Raw genomic sequence first — 21,942 nt, forward strand, 5'->3', positions numbered from 1 at the left:
TAAGTCAAACATATAACCCTGTCAAATGAAAATGAGCCATATGCTAGTGAAAGGGCAGGTGTTTTTGCGTTGTCATAAGCAAAAAGGAAATAACAGGAGGATTTTTCCCAGCCAGGAAATTGCCCAAACATTTCTAGTGGTCACACTACCCTGTAGCCTTTTGCGGGAAAAGGACTTACTTGTTTACCCAAATTAAACAGCTAGTAGGAATTGGTTTAGTTCCGTACTGTTCATATAAGGTATCTGTAGTTACACTTTGAAAAACTGAGTGCTGCTTAAGTGATAAGACTTAGTGTAAGAGGTTAAACTGGCATGCACCTTCCCAAGAAAAAACCTTTCTTCCACAGTTCCTTGGATATTTGTCAAGCACTGGAGGCAAAAGAAACTCCACTAAGATCTATGAGTTTGCACTCAAGCGGTTGGTACTTTTACCATTAACCAACGATACCTCTTTTGTTTTGATTTTTCCTTGACCATCTAATTTTATCTTATAGCTCTGTAATTTTTAACATTGCATAACCATTTTCTTTAGCTTTTCTAACTTCACTCCTTCATCCTGAGAAAGAGTATTTGATTGGATCAATTTTGTGTGTCCAATAAAGAAGAAAACTTAATGACATGACAGTAATTCCAGAAAGGGGGCGGGAGGGCTCTTTCTGAAAAATATAAATGGAAGAGTTTTATCAAGAAGAAAAGTTTCAATTTGCAGAATTTGTTGAATCTTACTGGCTATAAACATTACCCTCTGAGATATGATGTGTAAAGTCAAGTACACACATAAAAAGCTGATTAATGCATTTAGGATAAATGTATGGGTTCAATGAATAAAGAGTATTAGTTGGTATAAAGCTGAAGATTCTCGGATACAGTAATATTTCATTATATGAAGTTTGTTTATTTAGAAACCTCAGCTGTTAGAAACACCATTACCAATCAGAAAGTGAGCAATACTGTTACTAAAAATAAGACTTTTAGGACCCAAAATAGAAGCCAGAGCTCATGCAATTTACTCAGAGACTCACCCTGAGCCTGTTTATGCTTATTGTAGAGAACTCTAGGAACCTTGATTTTCTGATTTTCTAGTACCCAGTAAATTAGAAGTAAAATATAGAATATATTGGAGAAAGCTACTGCTGAGGGCAATGAGAAGTGATAATTAACATCCTGACAGGGGAAAAAAAAGAGGAAGAACATTACATAAAGGGAAGAAAAATTCAAACCCCTTTAGTCTCTGAGGCCTAAATACCTTACTAGTTGCTGAAGTGGGCATACTCTACTGGCTGAGAAATATGCAGTGTATTTCTGATGGCTTTTATTTTTTTTTTCAGATGGCTTTTAAATGATTTAATATTTTTATTAGTATTGGGAGGGAGGACTTCAGTTTTTAGAAAGATTTGCATATGAAAAATATCTCATTTTCATTAAAAAATGCTGGGTGAGTGAAAAGTGACAGTATTAAGTTATTCCAGATGGCAACCATTCCTGCTAGCCTGTTTGTGCATGAGCATGTGCGGGATGGCTCTTTCTCAGTATCTTCGGGATAACCTTCTAGTAGTTACTCTACTTGTTTCTTTACCTTTCTTTTTCTCTCTTTCTAGCCGGAGACCACCCCCATCACCAACTCGTCCCACTATAATCCGTCCACTAGAATCCTCCCTGTTAGACTAAACGAAGTGTCTGGCATGGCAGTTAATCACTAATGAATTTTACGAAAGCAAAATATTTGGTAACTGTTGCAGTAAATCATGAGTAGTCGCATGTATGGACATCAGTAGGCAAGTAACCAGTTTGACTAATGCATTCATCACTCACCTTCATTGCTCATGGTATGTCAAACTTTTGGGGTTTGACTGTTGAAAACTGCTGACTCTTTAAGGTTTTGTATGTTGTATCGACCAAAGTAGGTTGTATAGCCGCCCTCTGCTTTGTGGACCATTGGCCTACCCTGGCATATATTTGAAATTGCTTTGACAGGTTTCCCACATTACCTACCAGAGAGCCCATTCAGTGTAATTTTTAAGAGATAAGAGATAGTGGGCTTAGACCTAAATGATATACTTATTTTCCTGCATTCTGTTTTGACTGATGAAAATTATATTGTCTATTATAAATGTTTCTGCCTACTCCAGGATTACCTGTTTAGAGCCTCTCTCCTTCCTCTTTATTTCATAAAACTGATAGGGAGTAATTTTTAAAATTAAGATTCCTTAAAAATAAAACTTTTCCAGAAGCACAAAGTTGTTTGCAAAGGAAAAGTTAATGCATTGCTTGCTCTAGAAGGCTTCTCATGCCAGTGTGTTTTTGCTTCGTGCTAGAAGCATATTCAACAGTGAATCAAAGCTTGCTTTTTGGTAGTCAGTCAGTAAATTTGGCTAGTTAGTTTCAGAGTTTAAGGAAGAAGTAAAATATCACATCTCAAGAAGTGTCTGGACAAATGTAATTTCTTTATTCACTTATGTATTTACCTCCTCAGATTACAGTGAAGGCTAGCATAGAAAATATTTAATTTTTTATATTGATCTGATTTTAGGCATGACTGACTACACTTTGACACTAATTCCATTTGATTTATTTAGTTAGAGCAAAAATATGTCTCTCTTTCCATGCTAATATGTAATTCCCTAATGCAAAAATTTAGCCTACCTTTGAAACAGGTTAATGTAACTTTTTATCCATTCTAGGTTTCCTTAATAAATCCTGAGCCTTATTATAGGATAGCCATATTTAAAAAATGGGACCTGGCATGGAAAAAAAAGATGCCCCGGGTTAAGAGCGGAGCTCATTCTCCTGCAGTCAAACAACTTGAGGGTCTCTTTCCAGGTCCTTCCAGAAAATAGTTAAGACATCGAGATTTAAAGCAAATCGGCAAATTCTAACATTTCTAAAATTTACAAGTGCAGCTTAGCCTGGGGGTTAATAGTTCAGTCTCGAGGCGGACTTTTGGACTACCTAGGAGTAGATGATTAGCATGTAGGAAATGGCCAGAAGCCAACTGGAATTTTTTCTGCTAACTGTCCCCAGACAGCAGACCAAATATTCACTGCCTATTTGTGTCCCATGACACCATTTCATGTTCTGCAGAAGTAAATCAGGTTAGCCAACTGAAATGTCTCCCTTTGAAAGCAGCAAACATGATTTGTACATTACCTTAACTTTAATTTCCTGTGTAGTTTATACCCAAAGCAGATACCCGTAAAGTATGAAGTAAAAACGTTTAACCGTTATTAAAAAGAGAACTTGCCAAGTTGAATGGTGTTGTTTTGAACTTATTCTAAAGGGTTAAAACTAGGCCACTCAGGCAAAAACCAGAGAATACAAGATTTACAAAAAGAGCCCTTCAACTTTTAAATTACAAGTGATTGTATAAAGAACTACACCCTAAATCGCCACCCTAAATCTTCTCATATCTTATGTTTTCTCCTGGAAAAATGTTAACTCTTTGTGAATGGAACAGAGGTACAAGATACATACCGTATTTTTAAAACAGCATTGCAGCTGAGTGGAAATATGTTAAGTAAAAGGAATAGTCTACAGTGAGATCTTTTCAGAAAATTTCCTCTTTTTAGGATTCCCTTTGCTTCTTCCTTTGAATTCTCTAAAATAGGCATCTAATGGATTATATACTTCAGGGTTTGGCTTTGTGCTATATGTGGTTTTACGTTTTTCTATATTTCAAAAGTTTCCTTTGGTTAAAGGAAAATATTGTGGATAACCACTGGTGTGTTCTTAGATCAGCACAAACCATGTCAAAGAAAATTGGAGATTTGTTTTCCAAGTTTCTTTGCACTGGTTTTATGCAGTCATAAACAGTGGCATTTGTCACCTTTGGCTTTTGCTCTGGGTTTATAACCCCACAGTTTCCTTGTCTCAGCTGTCTCATCTTGTGTGTGCCTTTTTGTTTTATTTTACTTCTAAGCTATTTCTAATAGAACCCAGCCTCTCTCCTGGAATTTCAGCATCATGTTGGAAAATATTTTCACTTTACTGCAGTACTGTGTCATGTGATCAGTATTAATCCCATTTCCCAAAGGGTTTGCATCCTGTTAAAAGGAGATGTCAATTTAAGTGAAGTCACAAGCTCTAGGATGTGCAGAGTTTAGAGGACAGCGTTCATATCAGGTCTTTAGATGGGAATGTCACTTACTGAGCTTTCTAAGTATTCCCCATACGCTTCAGGTCTTTCGTGTAACTGCCCCCTGATTCCTCCAATGTTGCCTGAACAACAGATGCAGCTCCATCATGTCTAGTATAATAAAACATACAGTGATTTTAGGATTTTGAAAAATAAACTGTGTGTTTATTTGATGGGTCAATCTATTTTATTGTCACATGCTAAATCTTGCATGCTTATTGACTAATTGGACCTGCCATCAACTCAGTTGTGGACAGATGATTGAAATAGTATTGATTTAGAACAGATATATTACATTTTCAGATGTCATCTACCAAAATGACTCCTTGAATATTGCTTCTAGCTGTAGTCTGTAACATAGAAGAGCAGTAGGGTCTGTTTAATTAGCAAATTGCCTACTTGTTCAGATAATAACATTGTTCCAAAACATGATAATAAAACCAAGTTCCTGTGATATAACTATAAGCCTTCTGACTTTAGAATTAAAGAGTAGTCATATATATTCATTTTATGACTTTTTAGTATAGACTGTAGCCATAATTCTCAAGTATGAAATGGGACCTAATACCAGTATGTGACAAATGTTGATGTTTCTGTGTACACACATACTTTCTATGCATGTGTCTCTATACAGACTATGTGTATAGTATATACATAGTAAATTTGTGTAAGTACATGTATTTTGTGCCCTTTTGGGCAAGTAGGTTTAAAATTACTTGTTAAAATGCCACGAGCATGAATGTGATTGTATGTGTATCGTGTATATATGTATATGTATGGGTGTAAATATGTATACATGTGCTTTGTATGTGTGAGTATGAATTATTTTTTAAACTATGCTAATACAGGAGTTAGCCTTAGAGTATCTGCCATAATACGTGATAATAGTGGTTCATTTCCCAAACATACATGAGATGTACAAAATTTTTTTGTATTTTATTCATTCTGAGAGGCACAAGGCTCAGAATTTCCATGACAACATGGTAGAATAACATCTGCAGGCAAAAAAAATAATAATAATTTACAGACATTTACATCTAAATTCACAACATTGCTCTTAAAGAAGAAATTATCTTTGCCAATATAGCTAGCTCATAGTAAGTGTAAGATCTGTAAACCTACCTTTAAGATCGCTGATAGAGTTATAAAAATTATTCTTAGATTGCTGAGCTGAATCTTTTAAAGCTAAGTTGGTCTATATAGTCATCTTTATCTCTATTGTAAATGTCAAAATTTTAGAGGGATCTAGCAGTATAATAATACAAGTAGTGGATTTTTCTGAGTAAATTGCTTAAAATGCAGGGAAGAAGTTATGTAATACCTCAAAGGCAAGTCATCCATTCACTTTTTCAGGTAGACGTTTTTCATTTGTCGGACAGTATAATTATTTGAAATTGACAGGAATCTCCTTAACGTTGAGAATAAAGCTTAAATAGTAGGTCTTTGAACTATGGAACTCGATGAAAGAAGATAATATTTGAGACTCAAGCCATGAGTTTTATATTATTTCACCAAGAGGGCTGAAAGCTATGAACTCAGAGTTTAATGTGAATGAGGCTGTTGATAGTTTCCAAGAAACAGTTATTGGTTCACTAGATCGCTCATTCCTTTCTCAAAAGCTCAAGTGTGTCTTTTAGATAATCTTCAGTCATCCTGTCTAGTTGGTATGTTTAACATTATGTGGTGTTCTGTATTGTGAAATTTTAAGATTTTGAAGCATATGTTGTATATGCATTGCTATCTGTATATATGTGTAAGAATGTTGGTATATATGAGAACAAAAGACAGGGAACTCAAGAAGAATCTCCTGTTTGTCTTAAGACCTGTTCATACTGGTATGTTGGTGAGACTTCTCACCTGTCTGGGCTTCCCTGGTGGCTCAGACAGTAAAGAACCCGACAGCAATATGGGAGACCTGGGTTGGGAAGATCCCCTGGAGAAGGGAATGGCAACCCACTCCAGTATTCTTGCCTGGAGAATTCCATGGACAGAGAAATCTGGCAGGCTTCAGTCCATGGGGTCGCAAAGAGTCAGACATGACTGAGCGACTTTCACACACACACACACACACACACACACACACACACTCACCTCTGTGGTCTGAGGTTTTACACATGGCTCAGCTCAAGGCTTCATTTCTTTTTTTATTTTTACCCTCTGATTTCTTAATGTAATGTTTTTTAAATTACTGTAAAATTATTCTGTCTAATCTCTTGCATTGTCTATTGTCAATTTGATAAAAATGATCCTTCCCAATCAGAAATTCCACCATTACTTGATTTGTTTAATTTCATATGTATAGCCTTTGTTTTGCTTACCTATGTTTCTTTTCTCTCCCTTTTCAAAATCAAACTTGTTTTTTTTGCTTTTTTATATTAAGAAGGAGTGTACAGAAGCAAAATCTTGCCTTTTATGTCAATTCTTTATTTGAGCCAGAATACTTTCCACTGTCAGAATCCTGAAAAAGCATTTTTCAGGATTTCTTAATGCTGATATATATGGATGGACTCTGTGAATGGACATTTTGAAGCAACTTCCTTTAAATCCTGTATCATTCTAGAAGGTCATGTGTACCTGTTGTGAAAATGTGAAGCTGTACTACTGAACCTGAAATAAATGATAACATTTGAAGGACTCCCTCTTCCTCATTCTTGTATATATTTGAGTCATGTCTTTGCTTATCGGTAAGATCTGACTTGTAAATACTTAGAACTCTTTTTAATCCAATTGTCCCAGAATTACCAGTATGGAGAATGATAGCATTTGACATTAGTGTCATTAATTTGGGGAAGAATGAGATTTTTAAAGGGAGCAAGTTGAACAAATCAAAGGCAGGAGAGTGGGAAACATTTTTACTGACTTGAAGTCATTGTTTTACTAAGTTAAAGAAGGACACAAACCTTCGGCTGCTGGAGCGTGCAAAGTGACACTTGCCAGGAAGCACCGCGACACTTAGCTATTGAAAAGGAAGTGATTCTGAAAATCTAGGTCTACAGAAGGCATTTCTTACAGAAAGTAATTGAGCTTCTGACTCAACAGTTGACCTCCATTGTTTACTCATGGTGTGTTGATGGGAGAAGTTACCACTTTTCATTTCCCCGGTAGTAAGAAAATGGAAGAGTGTTCAGTAGTTACACATGTCCTTATCCCAGCTGAATTTCCAGAGAATAGAGAAAGACTCTTTGTAAGAAGGGAATGGGAGGGGAGAAATTTTGATTTACTTTCCCTTTGTGTTTAGGATAGACTCCTTGTGGAAAGATGAATTGGAAAGACTGTTGGGTTAATTCACACTTTCCTGTTGTAATTTCTTTCTCATGTCTATACATGTTCTGTGAGAGGATCCATTAGTGTCTTCAGAGGAAGCCTCTTAATGGAAGAGAGAGTCAGGATGTGAATCCTGCTGTGCCCTTGTGTTGTGCAAGCCTTACTGCATGATTCTTATTCAGAATTGTTCCTGACAGAAATACCCAAACCGAAGGACCTTATTGTAACTGTTTGGCAGATTTCCATTTGTATTTTTAAAATAGTTCTGACATCAATGTAAATATCTGCCCAATTAGTTTTCAAGATTCTTGTTTTTCTGCTGGAATCTTTAAATCTAATCCTGAGAAGTACTCATTTCATCACACACCTGACATTGCCCCTTTTAAGACCATTTCTTGGAGTTCTTTCACACTGAGGCAGCCTGATACTTAGTGCATGCAAGAGATGTTGGCTAAAACTACAACTTTAATTGGAGTTTCCCAAAGTCCACTCCATGAGATTTTAATGTTTTACACATTCATACACCAAGACCCTCTCGATTAAATATACTTGGGAAAAGATGACTAAAAAGTAAAGGTTTATTTACTAGAAGACTCTACAGAAGCTCTCATATCAGATTACAGGGCTAGTGTCTCCATGTTTCTCACATTTATTTTAACATCAATGCTTTGTTCATAGAGCATCTATGAACTATACTACAGGACTAGTGTTCTGAGGTACATGCCTTAGGAAGCACTGTTTTAGTGGCTTTAGGCCAGGTTCAGTTCAGTTCAGTCGCTCAGTTGTGTCCGACTCTTTGCAACCCCATGAACCGCAGCACACCAGGCCTCTGTATCCATCACCAAATGCCAGAGTCTACCCAAACCCATGTCCATTGAGTCCGTGATGCCATCCAACCATCTCATCCTCTGCCATCCCCTTCTCCTCCTGCCCTCAATCTTTCCCATCATCAGGGTCTTCTCAAATGAGTCAGCTCTTCGCCTCAGGCAAATGCATTGAGTGAGATTATCCCAGTACAGACCATCACTAACACAAAGTTGGGTGGTAAAATGTCATTGTAACCAGAGATCCCAATTTAGGACCATCCTCCTGGTATTCTGGTGCTTTGTCACAGTGGGGTCTGAGACCCAACCAGGTAGGTCACATAGGAGCAGGAGACCTGAAAGCAGATAGCGACAGACATGCCATGAGTCCTAGGGAGCCTTGTGGAGAACTCAGAACGTTTTCAATATGACTTTGACTCTCTCACTCCAAAGTGAGAGAAAATACTGAAGGCTTGGGAAAGTGAGACAAGAAAGGCAATAAGAACAGGCCTTCTTCTCAATGCTTCTCTGATGATCTCCACTTTTAAGTCAACTTAGATCTCTCCCTTCACAAGAATACACTGGGAGTCATGTAATTACCTGAGAAAGGTATACTGAGCCGAGTCCCAGTATTTTCAGCAAATGCCTTCAAGCATTTCAGCATTGGGTTAAGTAACATAGAGCAGCAGTCCACAGCCTTTTTGGTTCCAGGGATTGGTTTCCTGGAAGACAATTTTTCCACTCCTTTGAATTAATTACATTACCCCTAATGCTTGTGAAGGGAGAGATCAAAGTTGACTTAAAAGTGGAGATCATCAGAGAAACATTGAGAACACCTGTTCTTACTGCCTTTCTTGTCTCACTTTCCCAAGCCTTCAGGCTCACCCACTTCTCAGGGATGTGAAGTTATCTAAGTGATGGGCAAAGGAAACAAGCAGAGCATGTTTTGTGAGATTGTAACAGAAGAGAACAAAGTTATAAGGAAGGCCTTTCCAGGGCTCTTGCCAGAGGAATGTCACCATAAGAACAGATTGCAGCATTGAGGCAGATCCAAGAGAATGTGGGTAATTCATCATTCTTATGAATAATGGGGTCTTTTATGTATATATGAATTATGCCCATGTTCCACACACAGGTTTTCCTGCCCCTCTACTTCCTGTTTTGGCCAAACGATTCTCTGAAGTTATTTTCAGAAAACTTAAGGAGGTATAACCTGAAATGATCATCTTGACTAGGGAGAATTTGCTTGTACAGTGAATGCTGGCATGATGAGCTTTCAAAAGTGCTAGCAACTCAGTATCCCCACTCAGTAGTCCAAACTCAATACTTCAAGTTTCAACTGTTAGAAGTGGCAACAATAGAAAGTTCCTTTGTTGCCCTTCATATAAAAAGCCCCAGTATTTTCAGCAAATGCCTTCAAGCATTTCAGCATTGTGTTAAGTAACACAGAGCAGCAGTCCTCAGCCTTTTTGGCTCCAGGGATGGGTTTCGTGGAAGACAGTTTTTCCACTGACCAGGGCAGAGGTTCAGGGGGTGGGGATGATTTCAGGATGATTCAAATGCATTACATTTATTGTGCACTTTAATTCTAATTATTATTACTTCAGCTCAGTCTCAGATCATCAGTCATTATATCCCCAGAGGTTGGAAATCCCTGATATAGAAAATTCTGGAAAAAGTAAAAAAAAAAAAAATTGCCAAGATCCATAATAGAAGTAGCTCTGAGCCAATGTATGGTGTCATCACCAAGGATGTGTTTTTGGCAACAAGTGGAAAGTTAGATACAGGATGAGTGAAGAGGAAAGAAAAGAGCTAAGGGGATAAATGTATACACATTTCTCCAGTGGTTGAAGCAAACATTCTAGCTGTTCATGAAATATATTCCAAGACATAAAGCTTCTGACCCTGTTTCTGGACTAGAACACCAAACTCAAACAGGAAGGCGCTTTGGCATATGCTGACAAAATGTCCCTTCAGCACTGTGGACTTGCTGTTCAGTTTAATGGCTCACCTCCCCACCCTGCTGAGGTCATTAAAGTGTTCTAAAGCCCCTTCAGAACTCAAAAATAGTTTCTGTTTGCTGGGCAGGTGATAAATCTCACCAAGCCTGACAGGAATTTAATTACACTTTCTTCACAAAAACACTAGGGATACCCATTACCTGGATCTCTAAAGCTAAAGGCTTGCAGACCCCCCACAGTTGAAAGGTTAGGGACCCATAATAAGTTCTTCATCATATAAATGGATGGGAGGCCTCCTTAAGTGCAGCCAGCTTAAATTGGACCAAAGAAAAATTGGTCTTGGACTTTAGGAAAGGTAAGATCATTTTTCACTGTTGCTAAGAAATACCCCCTTCAGCTTGGCTGCATTAACATTTTATAGAAGATGAAAAAGAAGTTTGTTTTTGTTTTTGTTTTTTTGTAGACCTCCTTGCTCCACTCACTGAAGTGTTACAGAAGTAAGATGGAAGTGAGTATGTTGTTGAACACCTGGACGAGTAGCCAAAAAGAAGTCCCACAGGGAGCGGGGTACTGAACTAACCTCGCAGTTGTATGGCTTGCTGTAATGTTGAGCTCATTACCAGTTGAGTTAGAAGGAGGAAATTAAACATAGACTTTTGCAGGAAACCCATGGGAAAGCTTCCTGGCCTGCTGTTGTCCTACTTACAGAGCTGCGCCTTGCTGTGTAGCCTTTACTGCATCTTCTCTACCAGCCCATCATCCAGAGGCTGACGTCAAAACTAACCACTTCTCTGGACCCTTCTTTCACAACCAGTGAACCTGACAAGATGCAAGCCAGGCTAGGGATACAGAGAAAGAGCCAGCAAACCAAATTTCACTTACCCTGGACCCAGTTCAGAATAAATCAGAGCTTCAGTTGCACCTAACTCAGAGTCAAAGAGAAATTTTACAAAATCCTCACGTCACCATGAACCAGATGTAGCCTCCAAGTTTGCCTGGGCCTAGAAAGGCTATCACATCAGGATTTTCACCTGCAGGAAATTCTCATTTACCAGCCCTTTTCTCCAAGATTGACCCCTGATATTTTCCACCTTGTGATTACATTGCTCATCTGATCTCTCGCTGCCTTCTACTGTCCCTCAGCTTAAAAAAAATTTCCCCTGTCATACTGCTCTATCAACTCCCTCTCCCCCTATGGAGATTTCACAACATTTATTGAAATCTTTGAAAATAACTGAATGTCACAAAATCAGGGTTGGGAAACAAATACTCAAGTTATAAAGGTATGTGGCTCTGGTACTATTCCCAGTTTTCCTGAATATGATTGCATGAATATCATTCCATGGTACAAAATAATATGGGTTTGGAGTAGGCTCAAATGTCTCATACCTAGCACATGACTGGTAGCCAGGAAACAGCCCAGGAGCTGCTTACTATGCCACGTGATCTCTCATTTCCCTTGCATGTCTGCATGTTTTTTGTCTGATTTAAATTTGATTTTTGTGGGATTATTTTTGCATGCTCTTATTTGGATTTGTTTTCTGGTTTAAACATTGTTTTCTTCCTCCGCATCTGTGTTTTTCTTTTTATTATTTTGTTTTGTTTTCACTAGGCGACCCCCTCCTGCAGTTCCTGGACGACCATCCTAACCCCCATCATTCATCTCCTTTTGTGTCCAACAACATGTCTGTCTGTGGTATTTAAAAGCCTTTCATTTGCACTGTATGTCATATGTACAGAAAAACTTCTATTTTTGATCCATGTCTATAATAAAAACAAGGTTTATTCTATATAAAAAATGAAATGTGTTCTGTTTCTTTTTCTAAAGAAGATCCAAGTTAAAATAGGAGTTTGTTTCAACTAAAACCAGGTATGGTGAAAAATACATAATTTGACCTGCAAAGGAGCTTCAATTGAAAATGACTGATTTTAAGTTCTTAAAGCATTGTGATTTAGGATGATATTTGGTGGACAATAGTAATCGATCTTCAGTTGAAATGTCTGTCCAATAGAAGAGTGAAAGATGAAGCAAAAATCCTGGGTGTCTAGAAAAGACACAGAGAACCGAATAAATTCAGTCTGCTCCCAGGAATCTCCCAGTGACATTTTGCACTAAGACATTTTGGAGGAGGAAAAGGGGACAACAGAGGATGAGATGGTTGGATGGCATCACCGACTCAATGGACATGAGTTTGAGCAAGCTCCTGGAGCTGGTGATGGACCATGCTGCGATTCATGGGGTCACAAAGAGTCAGACACAACTGAGCGACTGGACTGAACTGAAGCAACTGAACTGAACTGAACTGAAAAAATGAAGACATTTTTTCCTATTTTCATTGTTTTTTAGGTGATAAAGTACATAAGATTATGTTAGATTATGGGAGAAATTTTTGGTCTGAAACATGTAAACCTCATATATTCTATTTGGCAAGTTCAGGGGAAAAAACACATCATTCGAGTAAAAATACAAGGCAAAGAAATGTTGCCACATTGAGAAGATTACTAATGATGTCAGTAAAGTACTGGAAGAACAAAATCTTTATGAGTTTTCAGGAAGAGAACTTTTTTTATACCTTAATCCTCAAATGATAATTTCAACTCTGAAATTTTAAGCTATCATTAAAAACTAATCCCAAAGACTTACCCAAATAAAATGATTATTATTAACACACTATTGACCAGGAGATTTTTGTAGAAACTAATGTCTGTGGCTGGTGATTTGTTATATAAATGACTGTTGAAATACTCAGGACAATAATGCTTGTGTAACAAAAGATGAATTAATATGTCTGTGGTCAATAAGTTGTTAAGGTAACATAGTTTATCCTGCCAAATATGTGATCTGAAGCCTTCCACTAAAGGCTTGAGATTTAATTCAGAGTTTTCCTTTTGAATATTTATTTGGTCTATGTTCGAGTTTTAAAGGATCTCCTCTTGGATCACTTCTCCATGTGCCTTGCTTTAGCACATGAAGAAAGAAACTACAGGATGGGAAAGTAAAACACTGTTGATCAGGACTCGGTGTTCCACTCACTTCCTGGCTGACCTAGACAAGCACTGGCAAGGAGAGGCAGCTCAGATGTGGGCAAGAACCACCTCGGTACAGCAACGAGGACCCTCACTACCAATGTCCTTTCTCTGGGCCATAAAAATCTTTTTCAAGCACTACATGCTCCTCCCCAAAATGCAAAACCAGCTTATCTCTCAGGTGAAAATTTTCATCTTGCATGTTAATACATCACTGTGTATTTGCATCACAGGTCCAGTGACTGAGAGTTAGAAGCGCTGGTGACTAAGGAAATTCAAAGACACCAAAGCAGAGGGTCAACCAAAGCTCAACTTTACCTCCAAGTGACTGAACTGATGCAGACTACCACACAGCTTGCAGTCTGTTGCCCTTCCTTTCACCTTCAGTCTAGACATTTTAACTTTTTAAATCAGTATTCTTATCGTGTAACATTCTCATTTGATAGCATTCTCATCCCAACAGACCCAGAGTTCCTGGGTTATATCATACCACCTCCCCAAATACAAACAGAGGTTGTCAACAGGAAGGAAAACCTCAATTCATTTCTTTTTTTAAGTGTTTGGTATTTTTCCACCCTCTGAAATTTGAACTTGTTTCTATGTGCAATGTTATACCATTTAGATGTTTAAAACTTAGATTGATCTGATGACCATGAGAACATAAAGCTGAAGTCGTAGTTGAATGAAATGATTCCGTGGCAATCCTAATCCATCTCTTCAACCAACAGGTATGGCCCCATCCTCACATTAGACTGGTGAGAAGAAAGGGGACTGACGGGATGGGGTGGTGGGGGTGGGAAGAAGCCTGGAGTAAAATTAAACTATTCAGAGGTTTGTTCATATTTCTTTATTGTTCCTACCATTTCTGTGTTTTATAGTATACCCTTGCTCAGCTCTCCCTCCCTCCTCACCCCTCAATATTGGATAGAGAGCTGAAGAAGTACAGTTCTTCAGAGTTGAATCAGGATCTTTGGGAGAAATAAACTATTATATTTTTAATACATATTCTTAAGTATTCCCATCCCTTTATATATCAAACATTCCTTGAATTTATAAGAATGTCCTAGTTACTGGGAATACCAGATACATTAATAGGATAAAAGTAGCGGACAAAATAGGGAAATAAGAAATTCTAATATAAGCTATGACAGGAAAAACTTTTGGACTTTTTTCCAGGGAGAACTGTTACTGACTTCCATGCTAAAGCAACTATTTGAGTCCTAGAATCAGATTATCCACTTGACCCAAAGCCTGCCAGCATTCTAGAATGTGGTGATTTTGACCTCTGACAAAAAAAATAACAGAACTCATTTCAGCCAATCAGAAACCAAACTTTTCATTTCTCATGGAATAGTATAATAGACTCTAAATCATGTTAAGTGTGGGTTGAGAAAGACATAGTGGGATTGAAACTGAAGCAGTCTGTTGTTAACTTTGCTTTGGCTTCTAACAAGAAGGCTTTAGATTCAGAAGGTGTCCTGCATTGGTCTTCCACTGGACGCAGTGAGAGGAGTGAGAGTCCTCCAGCCTCTAGCTAGAAACTCGCAGACCACGCAAGAGATGGAGAAAAGAGAACTAAAGGTAGGGAAAAGAAAAAAAAAAACACAAAACTTGCCATACTCTCCTTAGAGATTTCCACTGGTAATATATGTCTGTAAGCCTTGGGAGCCACATGTACATTGAAGCATTTTTCAGCAAACATCCTCAAAGTTGAGAGCCAAGAGGAGATAAGGAGATAACCTCAGCTGTTCACATACAAACATGGACACCTTCAGTGGGTTTGGAGCTTGGACCTTTCAGTCCCCTTCATCCCTGAGTTTGAAAAATACTGTACTTGACAACATCTGTTTTATAACTCAGCACTAAGTATAATTTTTTTTAAACTCAGAAAATTGATATTGGAATCTTTAGTCCAGTTCCATAAGATTCTGAAATAAATCTTTGCAACTGTGAATCCATTTCAAAGACATGAACCTCATCCACAGAGAGAAAAGATAGCTAAAAAAGAAGAAAACCTCTATTGCCCTTTATAATCCTATAGAATCTATATCTGAATAAATCAGATGGAGCTCAAATGCCACCACACCCCTGTATGTTCCTCATTTAAATGGACACACTAGCTGCCTTCATTACCATAATATACACCTGTTTTTTAAAAAAAACTTTTTATTTTGTATTGGGGTATAACCAATTCACAAATGTTGTGAGTTTCAGGTAACTAGCACAGGGACTCGGTCATGCATATACCTGTATCCATTCTCCCCCAAACTTCCGTCCCATCCAGGCTACCACGTAACATTGAGCAGAGTTCCTTGTGCTAGACGGTAGGTCCTTGTTGGCTATCTGTTTTAAATATAGCAGTATGTACATCTCCAACCCAAACTCCTTAATTATCCCTTCCTCCTGTCCTTTTCCCCCAATAAGTTCATTCTCTAAGTCTTTGAGCCTCTTTTTTTGTTTTGTAAGTAAGTCCATTTGAATATACATCTGTATTTTGATTTTTGATTTTTTTAATACTATAAATTACTATCAGATCACAGTACTGTCAACATTTAAGATTGGATCAGGTGGTAGGTTGTTGGATGAGTCAACGCTATAAACTGCTACTCTCATGCTTTTTTTTAATCAAATCACATTTTACAGTACTCCTTATCAGGTCCTGATCTCACCACAGTTCACATCTTCCGTGATCCTCTTGAGCGGGCACACAGTAAAGACAGTCTTAGCAAGCCCCAGGGTCCAAAGAGACTTACGATCCTCAAGAGCGTAACACTGAAGTGGGTCCTCCCTCTCAAAACAGCTGCTAACAAAGGATATTTTTGAAGCTCCGTATAACCCAATGGAAAAACAAGTCTTTCAGATTCTTAAGGGCTCACTTTTCATCCTCCTCTCTGTGACTGTATTCTAGAGGCAGCAAAGAGAAGTTAGTGCCAAGGAGACTGTTCTTCCTCCTGCTGCTTTTTTCTCTTTTAAAGACAGAAACATATTCAGCCTCAAACACAAAAGCTGCCTGGGGCCTAAAGATCTGTTTATTTTGCAGCTTATAAAGAGCAGGAGACCCGCAGTATTCTCACTGACCAGAGTCCAAGTGTTCTTGGGCTCTGCAAAAGGCCCCGGGGCCGTCCTGTAAGTGAGCTGGGAAAAGCAGAAGCAGCCCCCTTAGCTGGGGAAAGCTAGCTTTTCGGGGCCTGAGGGGACAGTACCCCTCGACCTCAGCTCTGGTAAATGTGCTCCACCACCCCTGCAAAAGTACAGTCAAGGGACTGGAGAGCTAGTCTGTTAGGGCACAAGACCTCACTCAGGCTGATCCTGAAACCCAGGTGCCAACCGCTGCTGGATGATGACAGAAAAGGCCATGCCTTTCTAAGGCTCTTCCTCGGGCACTCTTACCCCTGTATCATACTACGGGCGAGATGGCACCTGTACCATGGTGTTGCTAGGCCCCTGGTGCCCAGCAGATGTTGGCCTGTGGGGAAGCAGAGCCTCCCTTATCTCTGGGGAGTCTTCCTGTTAATCACAGTAACAGATCTGGGAAGAAAAGGGCTTTTTGATTTGGCTGGTGATTGCTATTGTTCCCTAAGTAAATGAGCCAAAGTTAATTGCACCTGTGAGCTGTAAAACCCTAAGCCAAAAGCAGTGGGCTGGTAAGCTAGCTCATTCCTACAGAACCTCAGCCATTTTTCCTCCACCTCTGGCTGCAGCTAAGCTAGCCAGAGCCCTGTCAGTGGTCCGAGGAGCCGCCCTCCTCAGTCCTGATGGTTCCCAGGACCTTGATCAAACCCTGGCTCTCACTTCAGCCCTGGTCACTTTCCCCAAAATCAAACTTTCTCTAGAAATGGCATGGCCCCATTGTTAGAAGTTTGCATGGTTCTCAGGAAATTAGTCATTAGCGCCCCACAAGGCTCTGGTCCATATGTTCATTTATCTACCAACCTTCAGTTCTTTCTCCTTTATCTCCTGATGATTTTAGCTCCTGTTTCACTGTCATTCTCCTGTCTTAATTCTTGGAGATTTCCACCTACCTGTAGGTACACCTTCCAACACCCCACTTCCATCTCACTTCTCATTTCCTTGGACTTCACTTCTCCAATATCATTGCCCTCCCCCCACCTCAGCTATTCACTTCCAAAGTCACAACCTTGTCTTTATCTTTTCTTCAGCCTTTACTTCCTGGCTTTCAGACCCCTTGAACTTCCAATCCATAGAACTTTGCCCTGTCCTTCATCTCCATTTTTCACCCTTCTTGAGGTTCATTCTCCTTCTTACTCAATTTAAATTCCATGGCCAATCATTATAATCATGCCCATGTATAATTACTATTCTCCCTTGCCCTTCTCTCAGTCTGATTAATCACCATCCTGGGTAAATTCAACTCCCCATCTGCTCTAGTTTGCACTCATGTAGCTATACAAGGTCAGCAAAACACACACACACACACACCCAACTTCACTTTAAATTCATGACTACCAGTCTCAAGTGAGCCCTTCCTTACTACTGCTGGGCATTTATACTAAGCATCCCTAGTTCATCCACTCCCCCAGTGTCACAAACTGTTTCATATCCCCTCATTCCATCAGTTCCCCTCACTCTCACATCCCAGCTGATTCTTTGCCTCCTACTTCCCTGAGAAAAGTGAAGCAATCAGAAAAGAACATCCACAGATTCCCATCACCTCATCTGTCCACTAGCCATCTACCCACTTACCTGCATCTGTATCTACACGTCGCGCCTTCCCACTTGTTCCCAGAGACCAACTCTTCTTCTCTTCCTGAAGCCAGTCCCTCCCCTGTGCTCACTTGCTCAAGAACATGACCTCAGCAGTTAATTCTCCCCTTTCTCACATCAACTATTACTTTCTACTGTTTCATTTCCATCAATATACAAACATTCTCCCATCTTAAAAAAACAAAACAAAACATTTTCTTTGCCCTCACCTCCCCTTTCAGTTTCTGTCCTATTTCCTGGTTCCCTTTTGATGCAAAACTTCCAGAGAGTTGCCTGTACTTGCTGATCCAATTTCTCTTCTCTTGTTCTCTTAAACTTACTTCAAATAGGTTTCTATTCTCACCACTCCACAAATATATATATATTAAGGGACACCAATCACCTCCTCCTTGATAAATCCAGTCATCAGTGCTCAGTCCTTGCTTTCTTGATTTTTCAGATTTTGATCTAATCACAGTTGACCATCCCCTCTTCCTGAATCATTTGCACTTGGTTTCCAGGATTCTAAACTCTGGATCTTCCTCCTGCCTCAGTCGTTGTGCTTTCCAAATCTTTTTGTTTATTCTTCTCTCCAACATTTCACTTTGGATGTCTTAGTCCTCTTCTATATGAAATTCCTTCCTAGTGATTTCATCCAGTCACACAGCATTAAATGCCATTTATATACCAGCAAACCTTAAATTTCTATCTTCATCCCATACATCGCTCCTGAAATTCAAACTCATATCCCCAACTCCTGACTCAGCATTTCATCTTGGGTGTCTACATTTCATACATGTCTACATGCCCCAAACTGAACTCCTGACCCTCCTCCCCAGAATCTTTACCCATATCTCCTGGACCCCCATCTCAATGGATGCCATCTCCATCTTTCAATTTGCTCAGGCCAAAAACCTCGAGTCATTTATGATTCTTCTCTTGTGTTCATGCCGTCCATCTAACATACTAGGAAGCTTTTGACTGTACTTGCAAACTATATCCAGAAGGTGACTGTTTTCCACCACTTCCTCTGCTATCACTGTGGTTTGCGGCACCATCATATCCCCTGCTTGGATTAATATCAGAGCCTCCTCTAATGCTTTCTGCTTCTACTCTTGCCCCACAGCATCCAGAATGAGCCTAGTCTCCCACATTCCCTCTCTGGCCTCCTCTTCTGCTCTCCTCATTCACTTCATTTCGGCCACTCCTGGCTATTCCCCAAACACATCATGCCGCCTTCTGCCTCTGCAGCGGCTCCTCCCTCTGCCTGGAATGCTCTTCCCCTGAGACCGTGGATAATTCCCTCACTTCCTTCCAAACCTTTGGTTAAATGTTACCTTTTCTGTGAGACCTACCCAGACCCCCTTATTGAATTCCATTGCTACTTTTTCCTTTTTTGCTCAATAGCATTTATTACCTTCTGCTTATGTTTATCATGTCTCCTCTTGCTAGAATGTATGCTTCACTAGGTCAAGGAACTTTGTCTGTTTTACTCCTATGTAGGTGTATCTCAGGCAGACAGAACAAGCGGTATCTGTCATATAGATAGTGTTCAGTATCTGTTGAATGAATACATTTCTAAGGTTAAACATCATAAAATGTGAATGGTAGAAGTGAATAGAGGTGGGCCTAGGTGGACAATAAATGTTTTAATAAATAGATATTGGGGGAAGAGAATAAGGGATAAAGAGGGACTTGATAAAGCATTAAAAGCAACAGCCTACCAGTTAGCCCTGGATGCATTTCAAGACTTACATTGAATTTCATTATAAAAAGGAGTATCAATAACTTCCACAAGATGGCACTATGTCCCAGGCCTGTTTTCCTGCATTCGAAGTTTGAAATATTGTAAAACTGTGTGACTGGTGCCCTCTGCTGGCTTGCTTTTGTTTTTGTTTTTTGACTTTGAGCCTTTGGTTTAAAGATGTTAAGTGATGGGCTCTATATACTTCCTTGAACATGCTGTGTGAATTCTTAAATCCGTAATTTAAGCCAGCTGCCCAAAAGCACACTCAAAAGTTTATACTGGCACAGCATACAGGCATAACACTGGTACCAGTTTGATTGCCACAGAGAACCACTGTGGTGTGGGGACACTCAGATCCACGCACAGCATTCTAGCTACATACCAGTTACGCATCACACCACAAAATCCAGCACACCTGCTGCCCTGTGGCTCTACCTCTCCTTGGTCCTTCCATCTCGACTACAATCCCTGGTACCATTTTGGAAGGATGGGCAAAACTGCCTTCCCATCCCTCTACCCTTGCTCTAGCTTGCCACCCTCCCACCTTACTTATAACTTACGGTAACAAGAAACAGAGCTGCGAGAAAGGAGTACAGCTTCTTATATAAATATTTGACAGGTTGGGCTTAATTGGAGGATAATTACAAGGATTTTTATTCCAATGCTACTCTTCCCTTCTGCCCCCCACTACCCACCCACATACACACACCATAATTAATATTCCCTGGAAAGTTAAATCATTAATATCCTACTTGGACCCTTTCAGTGTGGTATAAATTTAGAAGGCTGATTAGACTACATACTTAAGTGATGAGTAACTTTCTCAGGAATTATCACATTAGGGCCTGCTGGTCATTAAGCAGGCCAGCACCCCTGTGCCAGCAGCAGCCCAAAGAAGCTGCCATATATGAGCTCATCACCCTTCAGGTAGCAATGCCTAAGGGCTTGGGATTTCTGAACATGTCCTTACAAGACATTTATAGCTTTTTTATTTGCACTCCCCGCCCCCCAAATTTTTGGATCCCATCTATATCCCTGGCTTGTGAAACTTTTTGGACTTACATGTAGAACGTTTATAAAATTTTTTGTCTTAAATTTTCTGTTCAAAGGTGTCTCTCCTATAAGGGCTCCCCCAGTGGTTCTGTAGCAAAGAATCCACCTAACAATACAAGAGACATGGCAGGAGACGCAGGGTCAGGAAGATCCCCTGGAGAAGGAAATGGCAACCCACTCCAGTATTCTCACCTGGAAAATCCCATGGACAGAGAGGAGCCTGGTGGGCTACAGTCCATAGGGTCGCAAAAGAGTTGGACATGACTTAAGAGACTAAACAACAAAAACCCTCCTATATAAGGCATGAACATTCACTTTCGTCACTAACAGTTTTATAGGCAATGACTGGATCTCTTTTAAGCCTTTCTTGGAGGCTGTGGTGGTTCTATTCTCTAATCTGGTTTCATAGGCCAGCCTCCTTTCCCTCAGATTCCTACCATTTTGGTTATTCCAGTTATCCTTCTGTGATCCTTTTCTAATTGCACTATAGCCTGGTTGTGAGGCCACCGACTCTATACAAAAAATTCCAAACACAAAAGTGCTGGATACTGTTTATATCTCAATAACCTCCTCGATAATGCCCAGAATTCTGAGCCAGTGTCCTCCAGATACTACATATGGAACTAAGCAGTTCGCTTGGGTGTACCACCTCAGGCACCTCGAACTTAAAATGTCCCATTCTTATCTATTTCCAAACCTGTTCTCACTTCTGTTTTCTTATGGTATAGTTATTAGAAACACAAACATCCACTCAAGGCGGAAGCCCTCCCAGTCATCCTCTTCCCCTTCTACCTTCCAACATGAATTCACCAAGTTCTAAAAATCTCTCGTCAGAACCCTCACCTCCTTTGCCCACTGTCACCACCCTTAGTCTAGACTCTCATTTTTCACTATTGCCACAAATGCTCCCCATGCTCAGCCTCTGTAATTCAGCATGAACAATGCTATTAGAATTTCACACACCATGAAGTGTTAGGTGTGAATCCTAGATCCCTTTTTTTTTTAAACAAAAAACTTATTTTCATTGGAAGATAACTGCTTTACAACATCGTGTTGGTTTCTACCACACATCAGCATTAATCAGCCGTAGATGGACATATGTCCCCTCCCCCTTGCATCTCCCTCTCACCTCAGGTGGGAAGCCTATATTCCTTTCCAAAAGCTCCTTCACTTGCCATTGACTCCAAGATCCAATAATTCAACGTACTCACCACTCTCAGACCTCAACTTCTCTGCCCGCAGCCCATCTAT

At 39.7% G+C, this 21,942-nt stretch overlaps 2 protein-coding genes across 6 annotated transcripts in view; both read left to right on the top strand.

The window, feature by feature from the left end:
* Positions 1–12,831, top strand: part of DNM3 (dynamin 3) — a 646,555-nt gene extending 633,724 nt beyond the window's left edge. For 3 of the 5 annotated variants that reach the window (XM_070768169.1, XM_070768171.1, XM_070768175.1), the window contains one exon: positions 1,599–6,767. In XM_070768169.1, the coding sequence (XP_070624270.1) occupies positions 1,599–1,668 (70 nt within the window). In that variant the 3' untranslated portion in view covers positions 1,669–6,767. Of the gene's footprint in view, positions 1–1,598; positions 6,768–10,623; positions 10,669–11,772 lie in introns of those variants that run through there. The other 2 variants (XM_070768173.1, XM_019976685.2) reach the window with 2 other exon arrangements.
* Positions 12,832–14,535: 1,704 nt separating this feature from the next.
* Positions 14,536–21,942, top strand: part of C16H1orf105 (chromosome 16 C1orf105 homolog) — a 33,061-nt gene continuing 25,654 nt past the window's right edge. Inside the window, exon 1 of the mRNA XM_070768178.1 lies at positions 14,536–14,768. Within this exon, the coding sequence (XP_070624279.1) occupies positions 14,748–14,768 (21 nt within the window). The 5' untranslated portion in view covers positions 14,536–14,747. The remainder of the gene's footprint in view (positions 14,769–21,942) is intronic.

Source organism: Bos indicus, chromosome 16, assembly GCF_029378745.1.
Source record: "Bos indicus isolate NIAB-ARS_2022 breed Sahiwal x Tharparkar chromosome 16, NIAB-ARS_B.indTharparkar_mat_pri_1.0, whole genome shotgun sequence".
NCBI classification, from domain to species: Eukaryota; Metazoa; Chordata; class Mammalia; order Artiodactyla; family Bovidae; genus Bos; species Bos indicus.